The sequence below is a fragment of the Brienomyrus brachyistius genome, chromosome 19 (assembly GCF_023856365.1).
Source record: "Brienomyrus brachyistius isolate T26 chromosome 19, BBRACH_0.4, whole genome shotgun sequence".
Classification (NCBI taxonomy): Eukaryota; Metazoa; Chordata; class Actinopteri; order Osteoglossiformes; family Mormyridae; genus Brienomyrus; species Brienomyrus brachyistius.
Window position 1 is genome coordinate 1,523,513 of NC_064551.1, and position 27,891 is coordinate 1,551,403.

Genomic DNA, 27,891 nt, shown 5'->3' on the forward strand with positions numbered 1-27,891 from the left:
AGGTTTATACGTGCATGGAGCAGCTTATCGGGCACGCAGACTGCATGCTTCACACATCACGAACAGCCCCACAGTCATCAGAGAGATGAGGGCGTGGCCTTTTCTGAAGCCGGGGGCTGGGTCACAGCAGGAATTGCATTTTCTTGCCCATTTGCCTCATGCTCCTCGCGCAGTGCCAAAGTCTGCCTGGAATGTTTCTGTATCTCACCAATGCAACAACCAATCCCAAAATATCAGACGAGTAACACAAACTCATATTTGCAATTATTTTTCTGGCATCATCGTAGAGAACAGAAGGCCTAAGGAGTGAAGAAGCATTCTCAGCGCGGTGGCCCGTTCTCCCGCCTAGGTATTTTTCTGAGACTCACGCGGAAAGGCTCGCTGGGAAGGCCCCCCTACGGAGAAGTGGCAGAAGGAGTCGAGCTGCCACACCTAGCTCATAGTCAGACCAGTGGGAAGAGGTGGCACTGCAGTTTTGGGCCCCTGGCTGGAGCCCTGTGTCTTCACTGGCGCAGGAAGCTGACACCTGGAAGTGCTTGAGCAGACAGGAAGTGGTGGCACTGCAGTTTTGGGCCCCTGGCTGGAGCCCTGTGTCTTCACTGGCGCAGGAAGCTGACACCTGGAAGTGCTTGAGCAGACAGGAAGTGGTGGCACTGCAGTTTTGGGCCCCTGGCTGGAGCCCTGTGTCTTCACTGGCACAGGAAGCTGACACCTGGAAGTGCTTGAGCAGACAGGAAGTGGTGGCACTGCAGTTTTGGGCCCCTGGCTGGAGCCCTGTGTCTTCACTGGCGCAGGAAGCTGACACCTGGAAGTGCTTGAGCAGACAGGAAGTGGTGGCACTGCAGTTTTGGGCCCCTGGCTGGAGCCCTGTGTCTTCACTGGCGCAGGAAGCTGACACCTGGAAGTGCTTGAGCAGACAGGAAATACACAGATGGAGGACAAACAGGCTAAAAATGCCACCTACACCATTGCTTCTTGCCATCTGGGTGCCCATTCCGCACCAACTCCTCATGTTAAAGAACACGCAATGCAGCCTTGGCAGGCATTATCGCAGAGGACCGACATTACCCGTCTGTGGGCCAATGAGGGTGATCCCTTTCATATTTGCAGGCGTGGCCAGCTGCCCCGCTCTCCTTTGACGGGAAATGGTAGATTGCAGTATTGTGTGTCACGTTTGGCCAGGAAAGTCCCCTTCACTCAGTCCCCTCCCACCCCCCCATGTCTCTAAATTATCCACAATAACAGAGGCTGACAGTGATGCATAAATATAGGCTAGCAGGAACGGTGGTCGAGGGAAAAGAAGACAGAATGTCTGTACCTTAGGGATCACCAGGACCCGTCGTGGTGCTTTTAGATGTATGATGATGTATCATTTGTCAGCTGTTATCGCTGCACAGACATCTATCTTAAATACCTACAGTGCCACATTAAGAACTGACAGTTTACAGTATCAAAGACACACACACACAGTTCCTGTCCAGCACTCGATGCCTTTGTTGTCATACGGCTTGTGGAAGTGCTGTTACTATGGAGAACGCTGGGTTTACAGTGTTTGGTTACTTAATGTTTTCACCTGGAGGTTGGTTCCGCTTTCGCACTTTGCCGCTCCAGCCACACGTCCGCATTTCTGTCTAATGATTGACACACAGGCATAGGTTAACGAGACAAATGCAAACATCCCCTCGGCAACTTGACTTCGCTAACAAGATTCCTCAGGCACGAGACTCGGGAGACAAGCATTCCTGTCCCCTGGTAGGCGGGCGTCCATGACAAACCCATTCTGGTATTCAGGGCTGGTCCATCATATCACTTAGTCAGACACATTTATAGGTTATTACTTATTTAAAAAATTATTTAACCAGGCAAGATCTTCCGAGGACCATAACCTGTTTCTTCTGGAGAGCCAAAGACAGCTGTGGGATGTAGCAATCTTCTCCTCACCTTCTGTAGGAGCTTGTGTGAAGCAGTGAAACACACTGACCACAGCACTGAACACATTTATTTATTTGTCTCACTATGTGCGCAAAGTGCCATCCGACAGGAAAAAGTGATGTTTAAAAAATAACAGTAACTGCATACAAAATCAGGTTTGCATTTTAAAAATGAAAAGTACCGCACGACATCATCTAGAATAGCATATTCAAAGCTCCATATGGGAATACAAAGGGGTGTGGGGAGACGTCTTCTCTATGACTCACTGAAAAAACAGCAGCTTTCATTTGACATCAGAAGTGTCTCATGTGGCAGATGACTTGTCATTGTGATTTCTGGATAATGACCATCACCTACACCTTTAAGATGGACGGTCCACCATCACTTATACCTTTAAGATGGACGGTCCACCATCACCTACACCTTTAAGATGGACGGTCCACCATCACCTACACCTTTAAGATGGATGGTCCACCATCACCTACACCTTTAAGATGGATGGTCCACCATCACCTACACCTTTAAGATGGACGGTCCACCATCACCTACACCTTTAAGATGGACGGTCCACCATCACCTACACCTTTAAGATGGACAGTCCACCATCACTTATACCTTTAATATGGACGGTCCACCATCACCTACACCTTTATGATGGCTTTCTGTTCTGAAAGCAGTTCTTCCTCAAAACTCAAAAGTGGAAGCATTTCACCTCACCATGGGACAGCTAAAACTAGCGAATAATTCTGCAATCGAGAAGTTCTTGCCCTGGTTAAAATTAAAAGCAGCATTGATGACAAAAAACAAACAAGCAAAAAAAAGGAGAAGTCACATGTAAAAATGTATATTTTTGGGCGTGTGCTGAAATAAGTACTTTCCGGAAAAAATTAAACGTGTGACATCAGGCCACAAGGTAAGAAAGTAAGTGTAAAGTTGTTAGGAAAACAGAGAATGTTACATTGTTCATGCTCTACCGACGAACTGTCAAATCCAAAGTGTCAGCAGTGTGATCATTAATGTAAATGAGGGAAGCCCAGCCCTGGCCTCAAACGGATGTACACATCCAGCCCTGGCCTCAAGCGGATGTACACATCCAGCCCTGGCCTCAAGCGGATGTACACATCCAGCCCTGGCCTCAAGCGGATGTACACATCCAGCCCTGGCCTCAAGCGGAGGTATACATTCAGCCCTGGCCACAAGCGGAGGTACACATCCAGCCCTGGCCACAAGCAGAGGTACACATCCAGCCCTGGCCACAAGCAGAGGTACACATCCAGCCCTGGCCACAAGCAGAGGTACACATCCAGCCCTGGCCTCAAGCAGAGGTATACATTCAGCCCTGGCCACAAGCAGAGGTACACATCCAGCCCTGGCCTCAAGCAGAGGTACACATCCAGCCCTGGCCTCAAGCAGAGGTACATATCCAGCCCTGGCCACAAGCAGAGGTACACATCCAGCCCTGGCCTCAAGCAGAGGTACACATCCAGCCCTGGCCTCAAGCAGAGGTATACATTCAGCCCTGGCCACAAGCGGAGATACACATCCAGCCCTGGACTGCTTTATTGAAGCCATGAATTAGGCAGTTACTTGCCTCACCTGATAATTCAGGCACAAAGCAGGTGCTAATTGAAATGTGCCCTTTAAAACACCCTGGACCCTGATTCCGCAGGATCGGATAGACTCATGTTTAAGCCTCTGAGTTCATTGGTCTCAAACTAAACACAGACAACTGGCACAGATATGTGAGGAAAACAGCCCTGACACATGACCAATGGTGTCACATGGTCGCCGGGTCACACCGGACGTGGCGTACGAGACCCTTATCCTTCATATGGGGCATCTCCTACTGTAACCGCTCTCAGAGGTGTAAAGCTTCATTATAAAGAGTAGAAATCTGGTGTTTCACAAGTCCCTGAAAGACGCGCCATTTCACAAAAGCATCGTTTTGGACCTGAGATTCCAGCAGGAGATTTTAAGGTTGACTGTCCCTGTGCATTTTAATTCCCTGGGCAGCTGTCAGCTTCAGAATCAGAACTTTTCTGGTCACTGCAACCGCAGCACGGACATTTCGAAGGAGTCTCCTGAGCAGAGTGTCAGCCCCTCAGTCCTGAGCACAGACTTCCTCCTGCAAGCGACGCTGCCTCTCTTGGGCCATTCAAGCTTCTCCTGAAGGTAAGGAAGTCCATACCTTGCCAGTGGTTACAGAGGGAGGATATAATTTTGCAACACAGACAACTGGGTTTGGACCAATGACATAAAACCCTCAATTACAACCAGTTAGTGTAAGCAAAACCTGACCTTTTGAACAGCACCCAGGTCTTGCAAAAATGAATCAGTGCATAATATCAGCTTTCAGGGTGTAAAAAGGAAAAATAAGTAGCTTCATCAGAAGATAAAATAAATTAAAAAATCAATAGTCACGTATGAAGACTATGGAGAAGATGGACGAGTGGCTACACGCTGGTGGAGATCTTAAACTTGGGCGACATGTTGTTGTGGAACCACATGAAGGAGAAGATGACCCCCATGCTCTTAGGGATGCTCTCATCATATGCAAAGTTCATGGCCTCGTGCTGGGGCACCTTCACCACTTCGATGAGCTCCCCCTCCTGCGGCTGGCCTCCGCCTTCACCCACGCGGTTCTCATCCGATACTTCCGCGTAGAAAAGGGTCTGCTTGGCACCGGTCACGCCCACGCCAGACCTGCCAGGGGACACAGAGGAGTGAAGTCAGCCGCAGGTGACAGCGAGAGACACATACAGACACGGCGAGATACTTGCACAGAGATGCGCAAAGACATGGACACTCGTGTACATGTGCGTGTTTGCATCTGTGTTGAGGGGGGATGCAGACACGGCCTCCTGAGTGCAGGGCCTACAATGACCTCCATCCAGGTCTGAGCCTTAGGGATACTGTCTGGAAGAGCTCCCAAAAGGTTCAGCTAGACTTCGGTGGGCACAGGGAAGCTGAAGTTTACCAAATACACCTTTAATACCCGCCTTAGTTACCATATATGGGCTTAATCTCCTTCATGATTGAGATGGGAGAATCCCACTTTATGTCTGCCAAAATAAACTCAGTCAGATGTTTGCTTTTCAGACCTGCCGGTCCGTGGCTGCATGGTTCTTCAGACAGATTACGATGTGGCTAACAGAGGCAAAAACAACAGGGAACCTGGTTCTTCAGAATAAAGGAGCGGGTCAGTTATTTCCACACAATAATCATCCACCAAGCATTCCTCATCTACATGACTTACATGCTAAATCAACATAAAATTCTACCAAGTCTGTAAGAATGGCTTTGGTCTCATGCCCAGACAAGCTCAGCTCCCAGAGAAAGCCCAGCTGTGCCTTGGTTTCTATCTGTCTCATGGAGGACAGGGACAGGCCCATCTTCACGCCACATCCTACCCCAGGCCCCGCCTCCTCCCCATCACTCTCCTGGCCCATCTTCACGCCACATCCTACCCCAGGCCCCGCCTCCTCCCCATCACTCTCCAGGCCCATCTTCACGCCACATCCTACCCCAGGCCCCGCCTCCTCCCCATCACTCTCCAGGCCCATCTTCACGCCACATCCTACCCCAGGCCCCGCCTCCTCCCCATCACTCTCCAGGCCCATCTTCACGCCACATCCTACCCCAGGCCCCGCCCCCTCCTGAAACTCCCCCCACCCCGCCTCCTCCCCATCACTCTCCTGGCCCATCTTCATTCCCCATTCTGCCCCAGGCCCCACCCCCTCCCCTAGCCCTCCCCACCCTGCCTCCTCCCCATCACTGTCCATGTTCATCTGCATCCTGTAAGCTTTCCGTTCCTGTGTCACAGATTTGGGAGTCGGGGGGGATTCCGGAAAGAAAAACACAAATCCTTAATGGACGAGAAGGGATGCAGAGCCATGAATCGGTATCCCAGGGAAAGTGATACAAATTCAAAAGTCAATTTGGGCAAACTGAAACAGTAAGGGGAGTCCATTTTTTCATTTATCAAATGATGTCCTCTCTATCTAAGGAATGTCTATTATTTGCGCACTGAACAAGGAAATGAGCAGAGGCATCACCAGAACAAAAGGCCTTTTGTTTTACTTGAACACGTTAATTAATTTCAGAATTATTGTATGTGGTTAGAAGATGGAGCAAATGGAGCTTCATTCCTGGCTGAATTCTGTCACAGACATTTTAAAAATAAACACGCTGAACATGAAATGGATAGATTGTACTGCCATAAGCCAACAGCTACTTTAGACCAACGTATAATGATGGATGGCCAAGCAGAAAATAAGACAGAATGCATTGCCCTCCTCGCCTGTTTATCAGTGTCAAACTAAAACAGAGGCCTTGAGAAGGGCCTTCTTTGGCTGGCTACATGACTCATCCGATTATATGGTTTACATTAGTACAATATTCATGTCATCCTGCAAAGGCTGTGATGATAGTGTGTGGGTTTATTCCCGCGAGGCGGTTTGAACCGCAGGAATCTTTGTCATGAACCAGAACCCTTTTCAGGAACCAGGAACTTTTGACGTATTCACACCGCAGGAACTTCCCTCAACTATTTAACAAAATGACTTGTTCATCCCTCCATTGTTTTGGGGTGGCAGTGTAATTTTAAATGAAATTATATGTGTGACCTACAACCTTTTTGCGTCTCACATGCTTATTTAGGATGAAGGTCATAGTTCCTATTCTGCAGTTTGTGTGCAGTGACACACAAAAGTTCCTAATGGAGACATCATAAACGAGGTTCCTGACCTTTGGTGTGAAAGCACCTGTTAGCTAGCCTGTTATACCACCATGGAATAGGGGAGCAAAAGGAAACAGGCCAACGTCAAAACAAAGTCACTGAAGGACATGCATGCGTATGGCGTCTGTGAGAGAAAGAATAATATTTCTGGTGAACCAGCACCTGTAGGAGGTGATCCTCCGCAGCTTATCTGCTGGCACATCATAGCCGCACTCCTCCAGGACCTCCTGCCGGGCAATCTCCTCCAGGGAAAGGTGGGGCTTGTCCACCAGCCCCGCACACAACTCGTACGTAACCCCTGCTGATGCCGGGGGGGGGTCTGCATGGACATCCACCGGCTCCTCGGGGCCTTTCTCCTTCCGCTTGTTCCTCTCCCACTCACACATGTAGACGGCTGCAGGAGGTATCGGGAGATCAGGACTAGATGCAATGGCTTTGATGATCAAGAGAGATTAGCTCTCAGGACATGGACAGACTGGTTACTGGCACTAGGACAGAAAGGATAACTGGAATGAGAGGCTGGTTGGCAGAACCACTGGAGCTTGACTGTTAACGAGCGTGAAAGCTATCAGGAGACGCTTAAAGTTACCGGGCACAAGCCCACCCAGACCCCCGAGTCACTGCTGCAAATGGACTGTAGACTTTATTCTCTTAGAAGCTTTAGAAGGTTCTGTGTTTCGTTCATGACCAGAAGGCTGCTGGATCAGATTCCAGGAAGGACAACTGTTATAGCCTTGAGTAACTTACAATTCCTTAACTACTATTGTCCCACAGTAAAAAAATGTGTACAGATTCTAAACTGTGAACTGCGCAAGCTGCTCTGGGCAGGAAAAATGGATCAAGCAAATGTTGTTATCACAGCCATGGCATGAGGTTTCTCTCATTACTGTCCTTTCTTGACACTTTAGCTCCATCCCTAACCCCTCTCTTGGTCTGGTGGTCAAGGCCATGACACCAGGCTGCCCTGGCTCAGGATGCTTGCGAGTGGAAGAACAGGCCAAGGAGCACTAAGGTGCCCTGAGCAAGTGTGGTCTCGCTGCACAAAAGCAGCCATTTTCCCTGTCCGCTCACTGGAACAATCCCTTCTAGCACCTGGGCTTCCTTCCATTATGAGCGGCAGCGGAGCGGCCCAGGTGGAACCTGCCGGCACAATGCTCTTCACTCCACACACCATGATGGTGAGGAAAGTGCAGCAGAAAAACCATTTTTTTAGTCTCTCGCCCTGAAGTGGAGGCCAACAGCTCGAGAAGAAGCCGTCCGTTCCAAAACTTTCCCCTATCGATACTGCATGCTTTCTAACTTTCTGTACGGTGTGGGATCGTGGACCAGCAGATTATACAGGGAACAGGAGTTCTGACTCTGTGACCATGCATTCCTGCGGGTGCTAACAGAGAGAAAAACCTCTCTTTTCTGACGGTGGGAAAGACTCTGCGATGGGCCACCGTAAGTCAAGGAGTAGGCAGGGCGGCCAAGTCAGGAGCAGAAACTAACAGTCTCTTAAGGCTTTTATAAATAAAAAAAAAAAAGGGTGGGGGTTTAGACAAGAGTAGTGCAGGAAGTGGGGGTAATGAAGGCAGTTCATGGTCCAGGGGTGATCTAGTGCCTAAAAAGAGACTTAAATTGATGATTAATGATTCTGCACTTGGGAGGGGCCAGGGGAGAGTCTGGGAGGATGGACATTTCCCCCCAACACCTGTCACTCTACAACACACGCACGCATTACCGGGTGACGCCCAGGGCTAAACAGAGACACGTACAAGACTAAATATCTGCTCCAGAAAGCTCCCAATAGATACATTTTTGCTTCATAGAATATTCTAGTTTAAGCATGTTTCCCTTCAGGCAAATTAGGTATTATAATTTTTTATATAACTTTAATATAAAGAGAAATGTGCCTTAGAACAAGTCCCCCGCAGCAACGGCATCTCACTAAAATGGCAAAACGAAAACAACTTGTTCATCTTGGATGTTCTGACTCTTGATTCAACTTGATTTAAGGATTTATGTTCAGATGTTTTGTGCAAATCTGAACACTGATTCAGCTTGGGTACTGATTTCTGGTTTCATCACACCTTCGATCTGTTAAACAAGGCCTGATCTTTTTTCTTGATTGCTACGTACATATAAAATATGTCATGGATCAAAGCTCTTTTAATTTGTTTTAATCTTGCTTAGGTTGCCAGCCTCGTTCTTATAGCTTGGCTACTGGTTTTTAGTTTGGCCCACCCTGAACTCTTATTGGCATATTGGCCGGACTAGACGGGAGAACGCACCTGGACGGAACTGCTTGACCAGGATGAAGCAGTGGGCTGTGGTGTTGAAGATCAGCACTGACACGCTGTAAGAGAGAACGCAGCGTTACGACAGTTACTATAAACCACGTGGCAGACACAGAAGACCAGAACGTTCTTGGTAAAACTTTGCCACAGGTTCCCAGCCGTCAAACTGTCACATTCAGGCAAAGAGCCGACAGGCCTAAATCATCCACCAAATCCAGTGACAGCAATGCATCAAAGAACCGCCGAGCTGGACGAAAACGTACTAGGTGAGGCCTTCATTTTCACTGAGGCCATCGGCTGGTCCTTGCTACAGGCTGTGTCTGACGCTCTGTTCTCTGAAAAGCTGAGCACCTACTGCCGCTTGTCTCAGCGAGCACGCTCAGCCTCGAAGGCGGGGGAAAGTGGGTGAAGCAGGGCGATGTGGGGGAAAGTGGGTGAAGTAGGGCGATGTGGGGAAAGTGGGTGAAGTAGGGCGATGTGGGGAAAGTGGGTGAAGCAGGTCGATGTGGGGAAAATGGGTGAAGCAGGGTGATGTGGGGAAAATGGGTGAAGCAGGGCGATGTGGGGAAAGTGGGTGAAGCAGGGCGATGTGGGGGAAGTGGGTGAAGCAGGGCGATGTGGGGGAAAGTGGGTGAAGCAGGGGGATGTGGGGAAAGTGGGTGAAGTAGGGCGATGTGGGGAAAGTGGGTGAAGCAGGGCGATGTGGGGGAAAGGGGGTGAAGCAGGGTGATGTGGGGAAAATGGGTGAAGCAGGGCGATGTGGGGAAAGTGGGTGAAGCAGGGCGATGTGGGGGAAGTGGGTGAAGCAGGGCGATGTGGGGGAAAGTGGGTGAAGCAGGGGGATGTGGGGAAAGTGGGTGAAGTAGGGCGATGTGGGGAAAGGGGGTGAAGCAGGGTGATGTGGGGAAAGTGGGTGAAGCAGGGGGATGTGGGGAAAGTGGGTGAAGTAGGGCGATGTGGGGAAAGGGGGTGAAGCAGGGTGATGTGGGGAAAATGGGTGAAGCAGGGCGATGTGGGGGAAAGTGGGTGAAGCAGGGCGATGTGGGGAAAGGGGGTGAAGCAGGGTGATGTGGGGGAAAGTGGGTGAAGCAGGGCGATGTGGGGAAAGTGGGTGAAGCAGGGGGATGTGGGGAAAGTGGGTGAAGTAGGGCGATGTGGGGAAAGGGGGTGAAGCAGGGTGATGTGGGGAAAGTGGGTGAAGCAGGGGGATGTGGGGAAAGTGGGTGAAGTAGGGCGATGTGGGGAAAGGGGGTGAAGCAGGGTGATGTGGGGAAAGTGGGTGAAGCAGGGGGATGTGGGGAAAGTGGGTGAAGTAGGGCGATGTGGGGAAAGGGGGTGAAGCAGGGTGATGTGGGGGAAAGTGGGTGAAGCAGGGCGATGTGGGGAAAGTGGGTGAAGCAGGGGGATGTGGGGAAAGTGGGTGAAGTAGGGCGATGTGGGGAAAGGGGGTGAAGCAGGGTGATGTGGGGAAAATGGGTGAAGCAGGGCGATGTGGGGGAAAGTGGGTGAAGCAGGGCGATGTGGGGAAAGGGGGTGAAGCAGGGTGATGTGGGGGAAAGTGGGTGAAGCAGGGCGATGTGGGGAAAGTGGGTGAAGCAGGGGGATGTGGGGAAAGTGGGTGAAGTAGGGCGATGTGGGGAAAGGGGGTGAAGCAGGGTGATGTGGGGAAAATGGGTGAAGCAGGGCGATGTGGGGGAAAGTGGGTGAAGCAGGGCGATGTGGGGAAAGGGGGTGAAGCAGGGTGATGTGGGGGAAAGTGGGTGAAGCAGGGCGATGTGGGGAAAGTGGGTGAAGCAGGGGGATGTGGGGAAAGTGGGTGAAGTAGGGCGATGTGGGGAAAGGGGGTGAAGCAGGGTGATGTGGGGAAAATGGGTGAAGCAGGGCGATGTGGGGGAAAGTGGGTGAAGCAGGGCGATGTGGGGAAAGGGGGTGAAGCAGGGTGATGTGGGGGAAAGTGGGTGAAGCAGGGCGATGTGGGGAAAGGGGGTGAAGCAGGGGGATGTGGGGAAAGGGGGTGAAGCAGGGGGATGTGGGGAAAGTGGGTGAAGCAGGGTGATGTGGGAGAAATGGAGGAAAGCGGGGGAAAGCAGACCCGTCTTCCAGGGCATTAGTGCGGGATTAGCACCTCTGGCTTTGTCCTCACTCCAATTGTGAGATACTAGCTAATTCCTCCAAAAATGAAAGGACCTTGGTGCTGAGAATCTCAGTATAATAGGATCTCTTGGGATAAGGACAGCGAACACAATGTCTCAGCTGGAAGTTCACCCTTTGGGCCTGGAAAGCGTCGAGGCGTGAAGCCCCGGTCAGAGTCACTGGGCTCATTCTGCCCACCGCTGTCTGGGAGAAAGTTAAAGATCGCCCCCGTGCCAGACATGCAACTGCCTTTCTGCTACCTCAAAGAGGCTCCTTCCGGAGGTGCTGACACTCACTCGCATGTCACTTGTGTTTGTGTCCCACAGCATAGCGATAACTGAAATGGAGCTTTAAGAGGCAGTCTTTGATTCACCTGTAGGAAGCTTATGATTTAACATGCTTTACTAAATATATATATATATATATACACACACACACACACACACACACACACACACACACACACACACACACATATATATATAAGCATGTCTTATAAACATATATTCATAAAATTGTGAAATAATAAGTTCTAGATATGCAGGCCAAGAGGTAGATAGATCTGCTTTACTGATCCTAAGCGGGAATGATGAGAGTGCTTGTGTTGCAAGCAGAGGCACAATGATTTTAAACAAAATTATAGCGTGCATTGAATTAGGTGGGTCCCGGCTTTAACTTCTGACACGTGGGACTTTCCCTGTTCAAGCAAGTCCTGGAAAAACAGCGGGACGTGCCGGGAAGCCAATTTTTAACCTACTCAATGGACTGAAGTGTGTTATCTGAGGAACAGACTGAACAGGACAACGTCATGGTAGCAACAATGGTGCTGGAGAAGGCAATGTTTAACTTACTCAACGGACTAAAGAGCTTCACGTGAAGAACCTTGCATTTAAAATGTACCACTCAACTGTCCTCCACAGCACAGCAGTACAACAGAGTACAATCTTAAGTAAAATATCACAGGTTGTTTCCAAGACTTCATTATTCAAACATGAATTTTTAATACATCAAATTTTATTGCACTCAAGTGTTTTTCTGTGTGCGCTTGTCTCCGTCTCCTGAATAAAATATGAAAATAAAGATGCAGGATCTCTCTGAGCTAGACACGTACTGGCAGCAGGGGCAGTGCTGCAGAGGAGACCCTTCATTCAGTCAGCCAGTGGGGGTGGGGTCCCTGCCTGAATGATCACACTACCAATATCACCGGGCCTGCAGGCTGATGCCAGTGTTGGGCCCCTGAGTGAGGACCTTAGCCCCCGGTTGTTCCTGGGGTGCCGGACAAACGGTCTGCCTTGCAATGGGACGAGCTTCACTCTCAACTCGCACATGTACAAATGGTAAATAAAGCATAATTTCCATCAACGTGTTTGTATTTGTGAATTTCTCTGCGCATGTGTGTCTGAGGCTCACGCTTGGCTTTCGGGAATAATTCTCACTGTGTGCAGGCAGCGATGAGGCTGCGGGGCGCGCCCGCCCGGCCGTGTGGGTCACAGGGCGCTCACTCTTTGTCTGCCCCGTTGGCGAGGCCATGCTCGCAAACAGGAAGTGGCCCAGGAAACAGGAAGCGGACGACGCCCTTTCCCATGCCGAGAGCGCCTTGGTGCAGCACTGCACCCCAGGTCCGTCCTGGGAGTGGGGGGTTTATCAGTACCTGGCCACATTTGCTTGGGCCCCGGGGCCTGATTAAGCTTTATGGGCTCCACTACTGCCAGTTCTGTCTGGTAGGCACTTGGGGCACCACCCAAAAAACAATTAAAGCACCCCAGTAAGAGGAACCCACCCTGTGAGCACGGCTTCCTGTTCTTCCCTTCCAGACAGCAGCCGCAGTACTGGCCCGGAATGAGCCACGCTGGGTGACATGCGGCCCGCCTCCATTTGCCGCACCCCCCCTCCCGATCCGATGCCTTGGTTATGCCAGAACATGAGGCCCAAGCACAAGCACAAGGCACCCAAACTAACTAACGAGCCCCTGTTCGAATTACGAGGAAACCGACGACTTCCTCCAAACAAACACGGAACCAGGCAACAGATCTTCCCACAAAATGATGTTACACTGGGAAAATGATCCTCATCCACATAAAAGACCAGCCGTACAAACTGACATCTTCATCCAGAGGAACGAGAAGGTATACAGGAGAACATCCTCATCCAGGCGAAGGAGCAGTCATGCCAGGTGGGGACAGATTTTCCTCCATGCATGACACACTATAACCCCCCCTCTACACACAAGTAGTCCTTCTCGCCCTCCCCCAGGATCCAAAAACCACCGGCTTTCGTTATAGGAACATGCTGAGGACCAATCATGGGTGAGAATGATTTCTCTAATGATGTTAACAAATGCTGGCCTTAATGGCTTTATGCTGCAACAAGTGCCTCCCTGCATGCCCCCCCACACTGAGCCATTGTATCAGGCTACCAATAAGAGGATCAATACAGCCAGCCCTGAGAACTCACTCTCACCGCTTGTGCACAAAGGCCATCTGGATAAAGGGCACCAGGAGAATTCCTGCTCTCCTCCATTCTCCTTCTGTCCTGCCCTTCATTCTTCCATTCATTCTTTCTTTCTTTCTTTCTTCTCCCCACTGCTTTTCATCATTCAGATCCTCTGCTATTATGTCTTCCCCGGCTAAACTCCGGCCTTGTTTTCTCTCGGACCGCGAATACTTCCCCATGCGGAACATGACGACGACACATCCCCCTCCATCCTCTTTGTTCCAAATGCTTTTGTAAACAGAATTCCGAGATGTTACTCCATGAAGACACTTCAGCTGAACCTTAATTATCCACTTTGCAGTTTACATTTACTCCATTTATAAACAGCTGGAAGTAATTCTGGTTTAAGGGCTATGTTCGGGGACCACAAGGCTTCTCCCGTAAGCTGAGCCAGCAGCTGCCCTGGGCAGTAATAGCCCTTAGCAGAACTGCCCTTTGTATTACTGACCAGGGATGAATGGTCCACCACAGTGATCTTCGTGCACAGCAGTGACTTCCAGGCATACAGCACATTACCTTTGGGCTTCTATAACACTTCTCTGTCCTAACAATTCACCCCCGCTTCTTCTGCGCAGACCTCTCGAGGTCTATCCCCATACTGTTTCAGAACACAACTTTAACCATGCAGCCTATCTTAAATTTGCAAAAGCTGATTGCTTGTGTATCTAGCTTCCTAATGTTACATAGCATTAGCTTTCGAGCAAAATCATCAAAATAATTACGGAGTTCGCCTGCAGAATTAAAAATTTCTTACAGTACAGCTACCAGCTGGCGATGAAGTGACTATAAGGGACATACAAATCAGAGATCTTGACCTATGACCTATAATCTCTGACCCTGAGGGAAATGCTTCAGCTGCTCAAGACGTCCAGGTACAAAATAAAGGAGGCAGCAGCTCCCCCGAGGAGGGAAGGGACAGGAGGAAACTCCTTTAATCATCCTGATTATGAGCCTGGAAAGATAGCCTCAAAGAATCCACTTCAACAGACGCCAATATGTGAGATGTTCAAAGACCTGCATAACTACCATCTTCCAAAGGACAGCAGAACAAATGCACTGCCTGCACGAACATACCGCTTGTCTCGTTTGATTTTTGTAAAACAGAAACAATCCTCTCACACACATACATTATGGGATTTTTTCTATCCCAGAACACGCTGTGAAGGTTTGCTCTTCCATAACCATCGTATGCATAACATATGGTGACAAAGCATGGAAGATACATGCCCAAACCAGGAAACAATGGACCTGGAGAACTTCAGCCGGACAACCGGAAGCTGTGTTCGGTGACTTATATTGCAATTGATGACAGCCACTCCTCTGTTAAAATTTCATCTTTAGGAGATTTTTCTTTCAGTATAAAAGGAAAAAAACATTTATGTACATAATCAGATGTCAGCAGAGAGCTTTGTTTCATGTTGGCAGTATACTGAACATTTGTTTTGTAACAATACTTAAAGCAGTCATATAAATGCATTATATATGCCCTCATAATGCATTACGATGCAATCATAGGGTATTATAAACAAGGTTATAAATATTTAAAGAAAGGCATAACACATTACAGCCATGTTCATTATGCATCATGAATGCTCTAATCTATAACACACTACAAATACCTTCATAATGCATTATGCTGACCAATATAATTCATTATGAAGGTCTTTATAGTGCATTATAGATGAGAGCATTCATAATGCCTAATAAACATGGCTATAAAGTATGCCTTTTTATAAACATTTATACCTGTGTTTAGAATGCTTTATGAATGTTTTATAATGTGTTTGGCATGTGCATAGATACTTAATAAGCATGGGTTTCATAGAAAATGTTACCCTAAGTTTAAATCCAGCTAATCTCGCTAGTGCATTTTCTTGCATTGATGGTTCGATGCTATTCTGTGTGATACTTGCTGTGAAGATCAGAATTGGCACTTCATTGCTATTCTACACAATCCTTGTTTGCCATGTCGCACGATTATTCAGCAGGCCAGCGGCTAATCGCTCTGACGTGGCCCGTAACCGTCACCACCTCCAACTTACTGTCTGCTGCTTTGTTATGCACGAGCCGTGTCTGAGAGGGCTTTCTGCGGCATGTCTTGGAAACTCACCTGTCATGGGTCCGCATGAAGTCCCAGTACTTTTTTGTCCCATTCTGTGAACCAAGAGGAAAAGAGTGTCAGTAAAGAATAGCAGCACAATGGTCAGTTCACTGGACGTCGAGGGAGTGCTGCCTTGCTGTGACCTCTCCACTGAAGCCATTCATGTAGTCATTCACCCACCCGTCCATCCATCCATCTCTTTTATCTAAAGTGACTTACAGTAGAGGGAAAGGTCACAATGTGTGTGTGTTCTGTGGGAACCCCAGCTGGCAGAGCACAGGGGAGGGCGAAGAGGAATTCCAGAGGCCAAAACCCTGCCTTACAGGGGCAGATGAGCATTTAGCCCATCAAACCGCACGGCTTTCAGCTTCTCACACTCACACAACTGGCTGCTCCACCAAAGCCGCTTATGTGCCTTGCTTCCATGAGGATGGACCAACTACTCCGCCTACCAGACTAACCAACGCATTTGGCTCCCCGAGGCGACTCTGCCTGGGTGGGAGGGCTGACGGCAGAGAACGTTCGAGAAGTTAATCTCTGCTTCGGCGCTCAGGTCACGACTTGCAGCTCGGAGCTAGGGATTTCACGGTGTGCAGATGATCCCGCGCATTACACGACTGCGGAATGTTGGAATGCCGCTTTTTAATTTTGGGTGCGACTGACACGGGCACAGATGGCGGGATGTGGGATAGAAGTGTAAATAATAAAATGAACGATGAGAAGATGTCACTAAAGAAAAGAAAGCCAAAATGACAAGGATCACAAACTTTGCGGGAATACAGCATATACACCTGACCAAAGTCATGAAAAGAATGCAGGTCTCCGGTAAAAGTTGCAAAACTTTTAGAAAGACAATTTCGCCATTTTGTAGACACCCCCCCCCCCCCCAGTTAACTGCAATTCCATTTCATTTGCGTTCCATTTTATTTGGCGAGACCAAATTCATCTTCAGAAATGGATGGAGAGTTCCATGATGACTGAGAGAGTTGTGCAAATGTTACCTACAGATGTAAAGGGAGTCAGTAGTGAACAAAAGAACATCAGTCATGGCTGCTCCCAAATTCACGTCATTTCTTCTGTGTTTCCGTTTTGCTGCAAACTGAATGCATATAGTGTGCGGAGATGCTGCTGCCACAAGCACCGGAGGTTGACTTGCTTGCACCTTTGTTAACTTCATTTCATTGTCCTGAGCACTTCTGCTTTTTTCAACGAAAACAAAATAGAATCTAGTCTAAATTTCAACACATCTATGGATGTGACTAGACTCTGGGTACTCGATTATATGAGTGAGACAGTACTCTAGTAGACTGGTCATTTGAAAGGTTGTGGATTGTATCAGTGGTCTCCTTTGGAGAACTGGTGGATAGTGCCCATGGTCTATAAAAAAAGAAGTGACTTACATGCAGACTATTAAGTTTCAAAAATTCAAGTTTTATTGTAATTTGTATTCAACGAATACAATGAAATTCTCGTCCTACAGACTCTCTCCATAATGTCAGAAGAGGAGGGATGCAACACAGGATGAGCCAGTGCTGCACTTTCACAAGACATTAGTGCATCATCAAGTCAATGCAGTACAATAGAGCATAAAATGCAATGAATTAGCACAAGGGTACCACTGATGCAACTGAACAAGAGAGGCAACAATTTGAGATCCTGGGCTGCCAAGTTAATACACCATACTGTGATGTATCCAATAAGGACACTCTGAATGATGCAGTGGTATAATTTTGTTGGGAATTTGATTCTTTAGTCTCCTCAGAAAGCACAATCCCTGTCGTACCTTCTCGAGGATACTGTTGGTGGTTAAATGACCGTGAAAGGGAGTCTGAGATTTACATTCCAAGGAATCCCAAGATGTTGGCATTTTCACAGGCAAACCACCGATGCCGAATGGGACGCGACTGCTTGCTGTTCCTGAAGTTGACGATGATCTCCTTTGTCGCGTTCATCTTCTGAGTGAGGCTGTTCTGCTTGGACTGTACTGCCAAGTCTTTAACCCTCCTCCTGTAGACAACCTCACCATCATCCCTCAAGAGGCCAATCACAGCGGTGTCATCTGCAATCTTGATGCTGTTGCCTGTACCCTTTGCCGCATAGTCATAGGTGAACAGACTGTATGGGCGCTTTTCCACCGCACCAAGTACGGTACTTTTGGTACTTCGAGAAAGTACCAAAAGTATGATTCTTCAAGGTGTTGGTTTTCCATTGGCGTAAAAACTGATACCAGTGCCAAATGACATCACAACGTGAGGTGGGGTATTTCATACTGAATTTAAAATATTGCTAGTATATTACAGGGCTGGATGATGTGTGATATTAATACCCACATCGTATGTAATGCACATGCACTGCTTACATCACTAGTCAGATAGATTAAGATCAGACCTTTTCTTATTTTCAATTCTGTAAGGACATTATAACACAGAGTTTAAGTTTTGGCAAAACATTATTACTGTCACAGCTAGCTCTGTTTTTTTAATTATTATTCCTTTTACAGATTACCCATTATATGTTTAGAAATCAGTTTTTACCTGCTGCTTTTCCATGAACGCTGCATGCGTTCTCTGAGACAAGCACAATCATTTTCATCCTTGCTGTTTAAATCACTCCTAGAATGGTTTGTGAGAAATTTATGAAACTCCTTTTTGTTTTATAAATACCCCAATATTTTTTTTACAACAAAATCACATCACTTTATGTACAACAAAATTAAATTGAATCACATATTAAAGAAATACGTCTTTAATTTCGTCATGCCATACTGATTTTTTTTCGTTGTGTCTGTTCATCCGACCAGATGATGATAATTTTTTTTCTTCATTTATCGGTGTTTCCTGAGAGTCTTGGGGCATCAGGATAGACGGCAATTCAGACTTTGTGACGTTTAACCATTTATTAACACTATGCTTTTTTTGTTTTATTATTACGCCAACCATTGTCACCTGCAGCTTCATCCGATGTAGACTAAACATAACCTCCTCCACTGGGTTCCAAACCAAGAGAAGTTGCTATAACACATCTGGAAGTGAGCAGGGCGTATCTGCACTGGATAAAAAGCTGTACATTAGACAGGAATAGAATGGCTTAATAGAGTAATAGGCTGTCTGATCTCCTTCGTATTGGATTCGAAGCATGATTCTTCTAGCCTGGGCCCACGGTCAAACTATCAGGATCAGATCTCACATATGGGGGGCCAAGGTTCATGCAATTTGGGGAGGAGGGACAGGGAGGTGGGGAACATGTCAGAAATGTCTTTCACAAAGATTTACGCCAGTCAGTTATCAAGAGACAGGTTTACAGAGAAGCCAAACACTACCCAGTTATATTGTGTGTCCCTCCTTGAAAACATTTGGAATCCTAATTACTCTTCCTCCCACCTATTCATCATTATGTTGGAATGAACGGGCTTTTCCACAGCTCTCTCCATGGGACACGACAGGAAGTGGACCCTACATAGCTGCGTAGGTGTAAAAAGCCATCGTAGTCTTTGAGGAATAGGCTAAGGTTGAAGGAGGTACCACCCTTTAACAAGTGTGTACTTGAACACATAGTTGTGGGGGTGGCCAGGTTTAAACTGTTGTGGGGGGCTTGTTCTGGCCAAAAGCAGGATAAGGAGTACTGCTTAAAGACCTGAACTTGTGACCTGTAGGTCCAGAGGGGTTAGTTGGCCCCTGAAAAGATACAGGACAAGAATTCCTTCATTATAAAAGGAAGAAAGTTGACATGTTGGATATGTTGAGTTGTAAGCTATGCAAGTCACATGAAAAATGTGAATTGACTTAAAAATAAGTAAATAAATTAAAACACAAGACGAGAAGACAAAACTTACAAATGAACACACTTTCTTGTAATGATTCCAGCTGGTCTGTTACACAGCCTGATAAGTGTGTCTACCCATCACACTGTCAGGGAAAAAGGGACCAATTTGTACCTCTGAGCTGGGGCTGTTCCCTCAAAGGCCTGCCAACTGTACCCAAGCTGTAGGTAAATGTACCTTTTAAAGTACAGAAACTGACTCTGTGCAACATTTTTATACCACTGGGGTTACATTAATGCTTTTTTTTTGTACCTGGGGAGGCACACAGCAGCAGGAAACAGTGTGGAGCAGGGTGGGTGTACGGGACACAACAGCCCTCACCTTACCAAAAAAAAAACATCCAAAAAAAAACAAAAAAATAAGCAAATCTTAACTTCCTCATTAATAAAGTCAATCTGTGTATGTATCAGTGTGGAGGGTCAGATACTTCACCCTTAATCAGTGCTGTGGAAAGTTCCCTGCTGAGCAGATGGTGTGCGGAGGCCCCGGATGACATGTAGGGTGACAGGAACCTCATTAGAACGACCCGAGACCTGGAGTGGGGCGTCTGCAGCCAAAGGGTTACGGTAAAGTGGGAAACAGCACCAACAGCACGAGCTCACTGGGAAACGCACTGCTGCCTGGAACATCGATGGGCAGGCATTTCATTATTTATCAGCGCTAATTACTTACATGAGGAGAACAAAAGCATCACATCACGTGACATTCTTGGGGCTCATTTTCAGATTAAAACCTGAGGATGACATCCACTCAGCTCCGCCTTAATCCCTTCTTTTTACCTTTACATTTTATTTAATTAGCGACACTTTTACCCAAAGTGACATATCTTTTTTTTTTTTAGAAAGCAGGGTCAGCCAGTCGCTGGGGGTTAAGGGCTTTCCTCAGGGACCCAAGGTTGAACGTAATCTGGCGAAACCTGAACCAATACCCTTCTGAAATGGCATCTTAACCTATGGAGCCACACACAGTAATCATCATGTGACCAGACCCTATCATATCCCACAATGCAGCTCCTCCCAGGACAGCAGACAGACTCCCCCAGTCTGAATTACTGTGTTAAAAACAGCAGATGACAGCACAGCACTAATATTTCCTAAACTGCACACGGTCCCCACGAGCAGCCAAGAACAGCCCTGGGGTTTCCTGCACGTCATTACTGCCGTTCCTCATTGCATTCACCATTTCATCCATCTTCCATAAGCACAAATTTAATACAGGGTTTTGGTTGAACCCACAGCCTGTCCTAGGAAACACCCTCAGTGGGATTGCAGGCCACCACTGGGCTCTCACACTCACAAGCACATTACAGATACTCCTACTCATCATCACGACAAATTATTACCGTCTTTATCGTGGAGTTGCACGGTATTACGGCAATATGGTATTTTGGCTATACCGCAATGTTTTGAAATTCTGGTGGGAAGATTTCCCGTGTAATGTTGGAATGGTAGGAAAATTACATACCTCCCAAAATTTTATTTTGCAATTTGTCCCACGAATAAGATATTTTAAAGATGTGAGTTGAGTTACAGTCCCTGGCTGAAGGTCCAACAGGTTCAGCTGGTACCCTAAACCTTAGACGTCCGAGCTAAAAGACACCTGTATAGATCTCACGCCACAATCCGAGGGAGCGGCATGGTCCTACAGGAATAAACCCGTCAGGGCAATCCTTATAGCCCTGCTGGGATGGAGGGAACCGCCAGTGGTGCAGATTAGTGGACAGAAGACCACAGAGGCGCCAATGGAGATGCCATTTCAAATATTAGAATAACAATAGATTGCGCTGCATGGCCTTATGGGAAACAGTGGCCTCCGGGGCTATTCTGCCGGTAATTAGCACCAGTAAGTTGGGGGGGAACTAAAAAGTTCCCTTAGTGGTACAAGCAGAGGATCCTCCCCCATTTTGACACCCCTGTTGGAAGCTATTGCAGTGTCTCACCCCCTGAGCAATAAAAAAAAAAGTGCTGAAAGGGGGGAGAAGGGAGGACATGATCCCACCCTGTCAGGTGCTTAAAGTCTAATTAACAGCCCCCCGCCCCCCCCAAAACGGCTGAACCTTGGCAGCTGCGGACGTCATGGCGCTGCCGTTTACAACTGCGACCTTTTAATTCCTGCCATGTGGTATTCAGCCTCCCGGGGGGGGGGGGGGTAAGCTGCTCGCCTCCCCCGTGCCGGGCGGACGGGTTGCCCCCGCGGGCAGCTACTGGAGGTGTTAGCGTGCAAAGCAAGACGATTAAACCAAATGAGGGCGCCGGGGAGTCGCCGCCAGGGCAAGCAAGGTGACGGTAGGGGCCCCTGAAAGGGTCCATTGCTGAGGCATGAACAGGACGGGGCCCCGCTCCCTCCCCCAAGGCCTTTTCTCATGTGCACATATAATCTGTGTGCGCTCTTGTCCCTTTGAAAAACAGACACCTGCTGTTATAGGACACGCTCCATAGGAGGCTGTGGGTGGAGCCACCTGCTGACCACGCCCACTGCATTAAGACGGGGCAGGAGCCAGGCACATGGCAGGCCAAACGACAGCACGTGCTGGTGTCGGGCCTCACTCCCTCCCCGGCACACGCTGCTGCCGTTCGGCCCTCAGAGCAGGTGGGGGATGCTGCCCCTCTCAATCCAGCCAGTGTGTCCTGTTTCAGGAGCCCCACCGACGGATGCCCCCCTCCATAGACGTGCATGATTATTGCCCACATCCTCAGAGCGTGTGCAGGAGCTGCTACGTACGACTCCTGTGTGTGGAGACAGACAGATTCAGACGCCGCTGTCAGCGGTGCTGCTCAGATACGATTGTAACAGGAAAAGAAAATAAGGATAAAATATCCGACTCCACTTGAATCGAGTGGCGACACGTACAAACAGGCTACCGACGGTGCTTCACATGTAACAAATAGCTTGAATTTTACGTCAACATTAAATATGTGTTTTTTTTTTCCATGATTCAACAGGGTTTATATAAGCTGAGGAAGTTCTGCTGCAAGCCTGCCAAAGTGCCAACCATGCGAGCGCTGTCTCTCCACACGCTCGGACTCTGACGGTCACTCTGCTTCCCCCCCTGACAGGTGTATTTCCCCAAAAAGGTCCATGTCCACCCCCATGTTCCCCCCCAGGACAAACGGGACCAGAGCTCAGCAGACCCAGGCAGTTAGGATGAAGCGAGACAAATTTCACGCGGAACCATTCAGTCTACTGGATGCAGAAGATAAGGTGAAGATAAGGATTTATTCTATTTCAGCATCAGCATTCAGTATTTCTGTTCTGGGGTGTGGGGGGGCATTAAGTGCCATTTGATTTTTTTTTTTCCTCCTTCCCTTGAAAGTGAAAAGGGCAGCAATGTACTTCAGCTTTACAATGTGGTAAATAATTTATGAGTCCTTTCATAGCAGAATGAATCATTGTTCTTTGTAACAATCCACTATCTCGCGGGGAAATTATACACAGGACACAAACACAATGAGGCGCGGAGGGCGGGAAAAGCACGGCGGCGGAGCGGAGCGGAGGCTCCTCGCGAGGCCACCTCTCCGTCAGCAGGGCCGCCGGCTTGCACGCTACGCACGGGCAGGCCCACGCACCAGCTCCCACCAACCCGCACACGCTCCCCCATGCTGGGAGCAGGACGGCGGGAGCTGGAGATCGCGGAGATCCGGGGGCACCCGTCACAGGGGGTCACGGGTTCAAACATGGGGCACCGTGTACCTGTTCTGCTGAATGATCGGAGCTTCCAGCACAGACCTTTCTGGTGGAAGTTCGGATCGCACATAAAACGGGAAACATAAGTCAACCAGTACGGAGCAGAGACAAAGGCAAAGACCTGAAGCTGCTGCCCCTCTCCTCTCCAGTGAGCGAGGACGTCTCTGCCCCATCAGGGACAAGAAAGCCCCCCACAACCCCCCACAGAGGGTTGGCACTCAAGCTGTCACTCTGGGGCTGAACCACACTGACCAGCTGTCCATCAGAACCGGGCCACAGCCGAGCGGCGGCCACTCAGGCGTCAAAGCAAGCAAGACCCTCCACCGGACAGCTGGAGAGGGCCTGTGAGGGCACATTAGGGACGGCGGAGGGGCCCGGCCGCATCCGGGGGGTGCCTGCCCGCCCACCCGCCCTCAAGACGTGCGCGCTTACTCGCCCCTGACACATTCAGCGGCCCGTCACAGCTGGCCCTGGTGAATCGCACTTCCTGTGCGCATTGAGCACAGTCAGTGGGCCGGGGCTGTGGACAGGGCACTCATCTCAGCACCTACCCCCACACCCCTAAGCAGGCCTTCACGGGGTTTCTCACCCCCATTGTCTCACACAGACACACACACACAGCCTCTGCCGCCCGCCCACTCGCGGGCCCTAATCCCCAGCCTTGCCTTTGATAGCGCCCCCCGCTGCTCAGCCCTAATCCAGCAGTCTGTCAGCTGGCGCTGCCCTCAGAGCCAGCCCAGCTGGCAGCCTGGGCCCCCGGGTGCCTCGCCGACCTGGGCCCCAGGGCTTGTCGAGTGAATATCCTAATTAATTACGTCTTGATCTGCCCTAATAAACTTGTGAATGTGTCTGTACAGGCAGAATATACATATAAAGGCTGTGGCTATGCAGAGAGAAACGTGAGCTCTGTCTAAAGAAACCAAATTAACTAAATCATACCCTATAAACTCTCTCCAAACCTATTTGGCCGAAATGCAGCGAAGCTACGCTATTATCATACACGCAGTCTCGAGAGTTTAGGGACCACATGTCATTTATATTTACATCCATGGGATATAACATCATGATATTCTCAAGTAATCAATAGGGGAAAGGAACAGACAGGATAAAGTCACGATATTTCAAGATGTGTTAGTGCCACGTCATAAAGGAGCTTGTGACAAATGTAATAAGCTTTACTTATGACATCAGTAATCTGTTCATGACATGTACAATGTTATGTCTGACATACAGCACGTAATCTGCATGACATTTACCTTGGGTCGGGACATATAATATCAGTATGACATTCATTTGCATGTATAACTTTCCTAAGTTAAATTTGACATTCATCTGCATGACATTTACCTGTGTGTGTCATCTTCCAGGCCATAGTAAATAATTCATATGTATTTATGACATAATTCATGTGTGTGCAGCATTTTGTGACATTATTCTGTGACATTATCTGTCTCTATAAGCTTTTTCAGCGTGTGTGTCACAATTCATCCATGGTTATGACATAATTGCATTTTGTGCACGATATTAATTTGCTCAGGAAATGCTTCTATGAAAAGCAACTAAGCTACTTTACATTTTTACACTTCACCCATTTACTGAGCTGAACATGTATTGATCCAGTTGCGACAAAGTAATTTGTCAAGAGTATAACAGCGGTTCCCCTTTGGGATCCGAACTGAAAATCCTCCCACTGACAATTCAGCTACTAGACTGACAGCAGACCTTTCAGTTTAAAGGTCTGTCAGGATCTCCCCAAAAGAAAAGTACAACAAAAAGTGAAATAACACAGCTGTTGTGAAATAACCAATCGGCTACATCCAGAGAGACCAATGGCACGCTGTTTCCAAAGACTTGTCGCGAAGCCATTTCACAATGGGTTACAAAACACTGGGGCAGATGTAGACAGGCGGCTGGCATGCAGGTGGTGCGTGGCCGTGCTGGGGATCGTAGGGCAGGCCACGTCTAGCACCCAGCTCTCCCCTCTGGGCTCCCATGTGGCATCCCTTCACAGACACGCAATGTGCACCAGCCCGCGATGGGCACCAGCCCGCGATGGGCACCAGCCAGCACAGTAGAGGAACCCTGAGCTGACTTCCAGTTAATAACACACTCAGCTACAGCTCCTCTCCCCCTTCCCCACGACCCCCACATCAACAAACACAACAGATAACATTAAGTCCTAAAACAAACGAGACAGAAAATCTTGCTCTGTTAATCACCCAAAAAGGCTCGACGAATACCGAACATTAATAATTCCTCATATGTTCTGAGTCATGTTTGTAATACGCTTTTGGTTTACATGTATTCACCGCACTGTAAATCCACGTGGGCGTCTGCGCTGGGCCCCTTGCACTCATTACTGGTCATTAATGTTCCTCACACATGGCCACACAGCTGGGAGCGCAGATTCCAGAGCCCTGCAACAGGAAGGTGCTGATCCACATCCCTCGGCTTCATCATCTCAATCGAACACCCACAGGTGTAAACAAGAGATATTACAAATATTAACATTCAGACATATGCAGTGGCCCTGTGTCAATGGTGAATGGCTCACTGCACTAACTAATAATAATAATAATAATTATTATTATTATTACCACCACCATGGTCTCCAGAGTCACGGTGGTGTTGTACTGAACAAGCAGTATTGAAAAATGCATATTATATATAAAATTTGACTATACCCAGTTAATGTGCATGAAAGCTGTATTTTGTCGTATACAAAACTGTTAATCACAGGTACGACCAGGCTGGTTGCTAGCATTTTTATTTGAATTAAAAAGATCACAAGCAAGTTTTTAAATTAAAAAGTAACTTGCATAAGCAATTTGCAAATTACTGCTCCCATGATATATTCTTTTAACTTCTTTTGCCATGACAAGGCAGATAAAAAATGTCTGTATCGGGGACATGGCAGGTCTGTGGGGTTTGGGTTACCGGTTCATGCGACTGGGCTAAAGGAGAAGACGTGTACCAATATAGCGGGCGCATTTGGGCGCCGTTCCGTGATTGGCTTCAGAGGGGCACCCTAGGCCCGCCCACCCATGCAAGGCTGTCCTCAGAGCTGGAGTTCCATCCTCAGAACATCTGGACGGACACTCCGGGCGCTCTGCCTCTGCTCATGCGCCCGTGGCAGTGCAGATGAGTCACACGGATCAGCAACACAATGGAACTAACCTTCTGCGTCAATACAAGGAAACATTATCACTCAGACAAAAATGCAAGGACTGCCCGGCAAAGATGTTGGAAACAATTAATAGGAAACAAGCGGCTGGCAACAAAAGAAAATAAATGTTTTAACACCTTAAAAGTGTCCAGAGGGACTCCATTATCACATGACAGAGCCCTGTGGCACACAAACAGGGGTCGATGGCAAAGCACACGTACTGTGGAAGGCATGCAGCAGGATGCATAAGGGCAGTGTGTCTGGGGGGGCAGCCAGCTGCACAGGTAGCACGTGTCAGACAGTGAACCTGGCACTGTGCAGCCAAAGCCTGCACACCTGCGTAGGAAGCGTTTCTGCCTTGGCATCTCACACACCTACTGGAAAAGCTGTACAAACACCCCCCAGAATAACTCTGAGCTTCTCTTGGCAGCTCCAACCGATTTAACAAGAATTCCTTTTTTCTTTTCTCTTTGCTCTCAGGGAGCGGCTTCCGTAAATCAAGGTTCGGAATCGGAGTTGCCGTTATTGCGAGATATCTGTCTAACCCTGAGACTGGGTCACTTATGAGAGGGGAAAGACTCCTGCGGACGTCGACAAAACCGCCGGACGCCTCTGTGAACCCATCCAAGGTCGTGGGCTGAGAATGTCAAACAGAAGTCAGACGAAATCAGTGCACTCAAATGTCATGTGTAACATAAGACCCACGGCTGCCAAACCCGATACATGATTTGACACCGTATTTTGAGGCGGCTGAGATGGTGTCCGATTTCCCACGATCTGCGAGTCACGTATAACGAAGGGCATCCCATTCACACATTCCGACTACAGTAATTTTAGCTACGTATATTGCAAAGCCTAAGCTGAAATGCAGCAATGGTCCTCGTAGGAACATTTAGCAGTAGTTATATGTACTTTGCAACCGCTGCCATCACCACAGAACAAGGGACCAATAAGCAGTGTTATTTCGCAGACTGACCTTCCTTACAACGGGGAAACGTCCCAATGGTTATGTGAACGTAGAAGTGCACCACGCGCTCCTTGTGATTTCACTGGGAACTTATAAGTCTGCAAATATTGAAGGCAATACGCTGCCAATTTACTTTTAGAGCCACATCTCCGGCTAATGCACAGCACGTGTCCACGACAGCATCGCCGGTTAAGCATGAACCATACATAGGACAAGACGGTGCATTCGCAGTTTATGGTTAACGTGAAGTGACCGTCATCGGGAGTGACAAACACGAAGTATGTAAATCGTGTAGCAGTTGTTTGGGAGGAATGAATGGGGGTGGGGCGACTGGATGTTTTGCGTGTCCGCTTCTCACGGTCATAAAGTTAACCGAGGTACGGGTGATCTCTCTCAACTCACCTGGCTATAGTGCACCCGAAACGGTCTCAGGTAATGGGAGCTGTCGCACGGAACCACCTCGATATTGCTGATCTGCTCCATAGCTCATTCAGGAATCACCGTCCACCCGGTGTTTCTTACCACAGACAGCACAGCCGCAGATCTGGCAAGCACCACAGAGATCGATGGCTACGGAT

At 48.4% G+C, this 27,891-nt stretch overlaps 2 protein-coding genes across 15 annotated transcripts; one reads left to right on the top strand and one right to left on the bottom strand.

Moving 5' to 3' along the window:
• Positions 1 to 1,989: 1,989 nt before the first annotated feature.
• Positions 1,990 to 27,891, bottom strand: nudt14 (nudix (nucleoside diphosphate linked moiety X)-type motif 14). Of its 13 annotated transcripts, none has more exons than XM_048986253.1 (7): positions 27,716 to 27,891; positions 15,686 to 15,729; positions 8,944 to 9,008; positions 6,833 to 7,064; positions 2,574 to 4,635; positions 2,446 to 2,477; positions 1,990 to 2,381 (listed from the first exon to the last, which is right to left on the bottom strand). In XM_048986253.1, exons 1-5 carry the CDS (start codon positions 27,794 to 27,796, stop codon positions 4,386 to 4,388), a joined length of 672 nt encoding a protein of 223 aa, XP_048842210.1. In that variant the 5' UTR covers positions 27,797 to 27,891; the 3' UTR covers positions 1,990 to 2,381; positions 2,446 to 2,477; positions 2,574 to 4,385. The 13 variants fall into 13 exon arrangements, with proteins under 13 accessions (XP_048842210.1, XP_048842208.1, XP_048842207.1 ...); XM_048986251.1 differs by having other exon boundaries at positions 2,446 to 2,509; XM_048986250.1 differs by lacking the exon at positions 2,446 to 2,477 and having other exon boundaries at positions 1,990 to 2,291; positions 2,324 to 2,381; positions 2,542 to 4,635.
• Positions 2,940 to 3,565, top strand: LOC125715046 (glutamine-rich protein 2-like). Of its 2 annotated transcripts, none has more exons than XM_048986255.1 (4): positions 2,940 to 3,077; positions 3,108 to 3,257; positions 3,288 to 3,437; positions 3,468 to 3,565. In XM_048986255.1, the coding sequence occupies exons 1-4, from the start codon at positions 2,986 to 2,988 to the stop codon at positions 3,496 to 3,498; spliced, it is 423 nt and encodes a 140-aa protein (XP_048842212.1). In that variant the 5' UTR covers positions 2,940 to 2,985; the 3' UTR covers positions 3,499 to 3,565. The 2 variants fall into 2 exon arrangements, with proteins under 2 accessions (XP_048842212.1, XP_048842214.1); XM_048986257.1 differs by having other exon boundaries at positions 2,980 to 3,107; positions 3,138 to 3,257.

Excerpts from the sequence above, each read along its gene's own strand:
- LOC125715046 (XM_048986255.1), top strand. The coding sequence starts at position 2,986 with ATGTACACATCCAGCCCTGGCCTCAAGCGGATGTACACATCCAGCCCT. Across the intron at positions 3,078-3,107 it reads AGCCCTGGCCTCAAGCGGAT|GTATACATTCAGCCCTGGCC; the intron begins GTACACATCCAG and ends CCTCAAGCGGAG. Across the intron at positions 3,438-3,467 it reads AGCCCTGGCCTCAAGCAGAG|ATACACATCCAGCCCTGGAC; the intron begins GTATACATTCAG and ends CCACAAGCGGAG.
- nudt14 (XM_048986252.1), bottom strand. The coding sequence starts at position 27,796 with ATGGAGCAGATCAGCAATATCGAGGTGGTTCCGTGCGACAGCTCCCAT. Across the intron at positions 9,009-15,685 it reads TTCATGCGGACCCATGACAG|CGTGTCAGTGCTGATCTTCA; the intron begins GTGAGTTTCCAA and ends TCTCTCTTACAG. Across the intron at positions 4,636-6,832 it reads CGGAGGATCACCTCCTACAG|GTCTGGCGTGGGCGTGACCG; the intron begins GTGCTGGTTCAC and ends GTCCCCTGGCAG.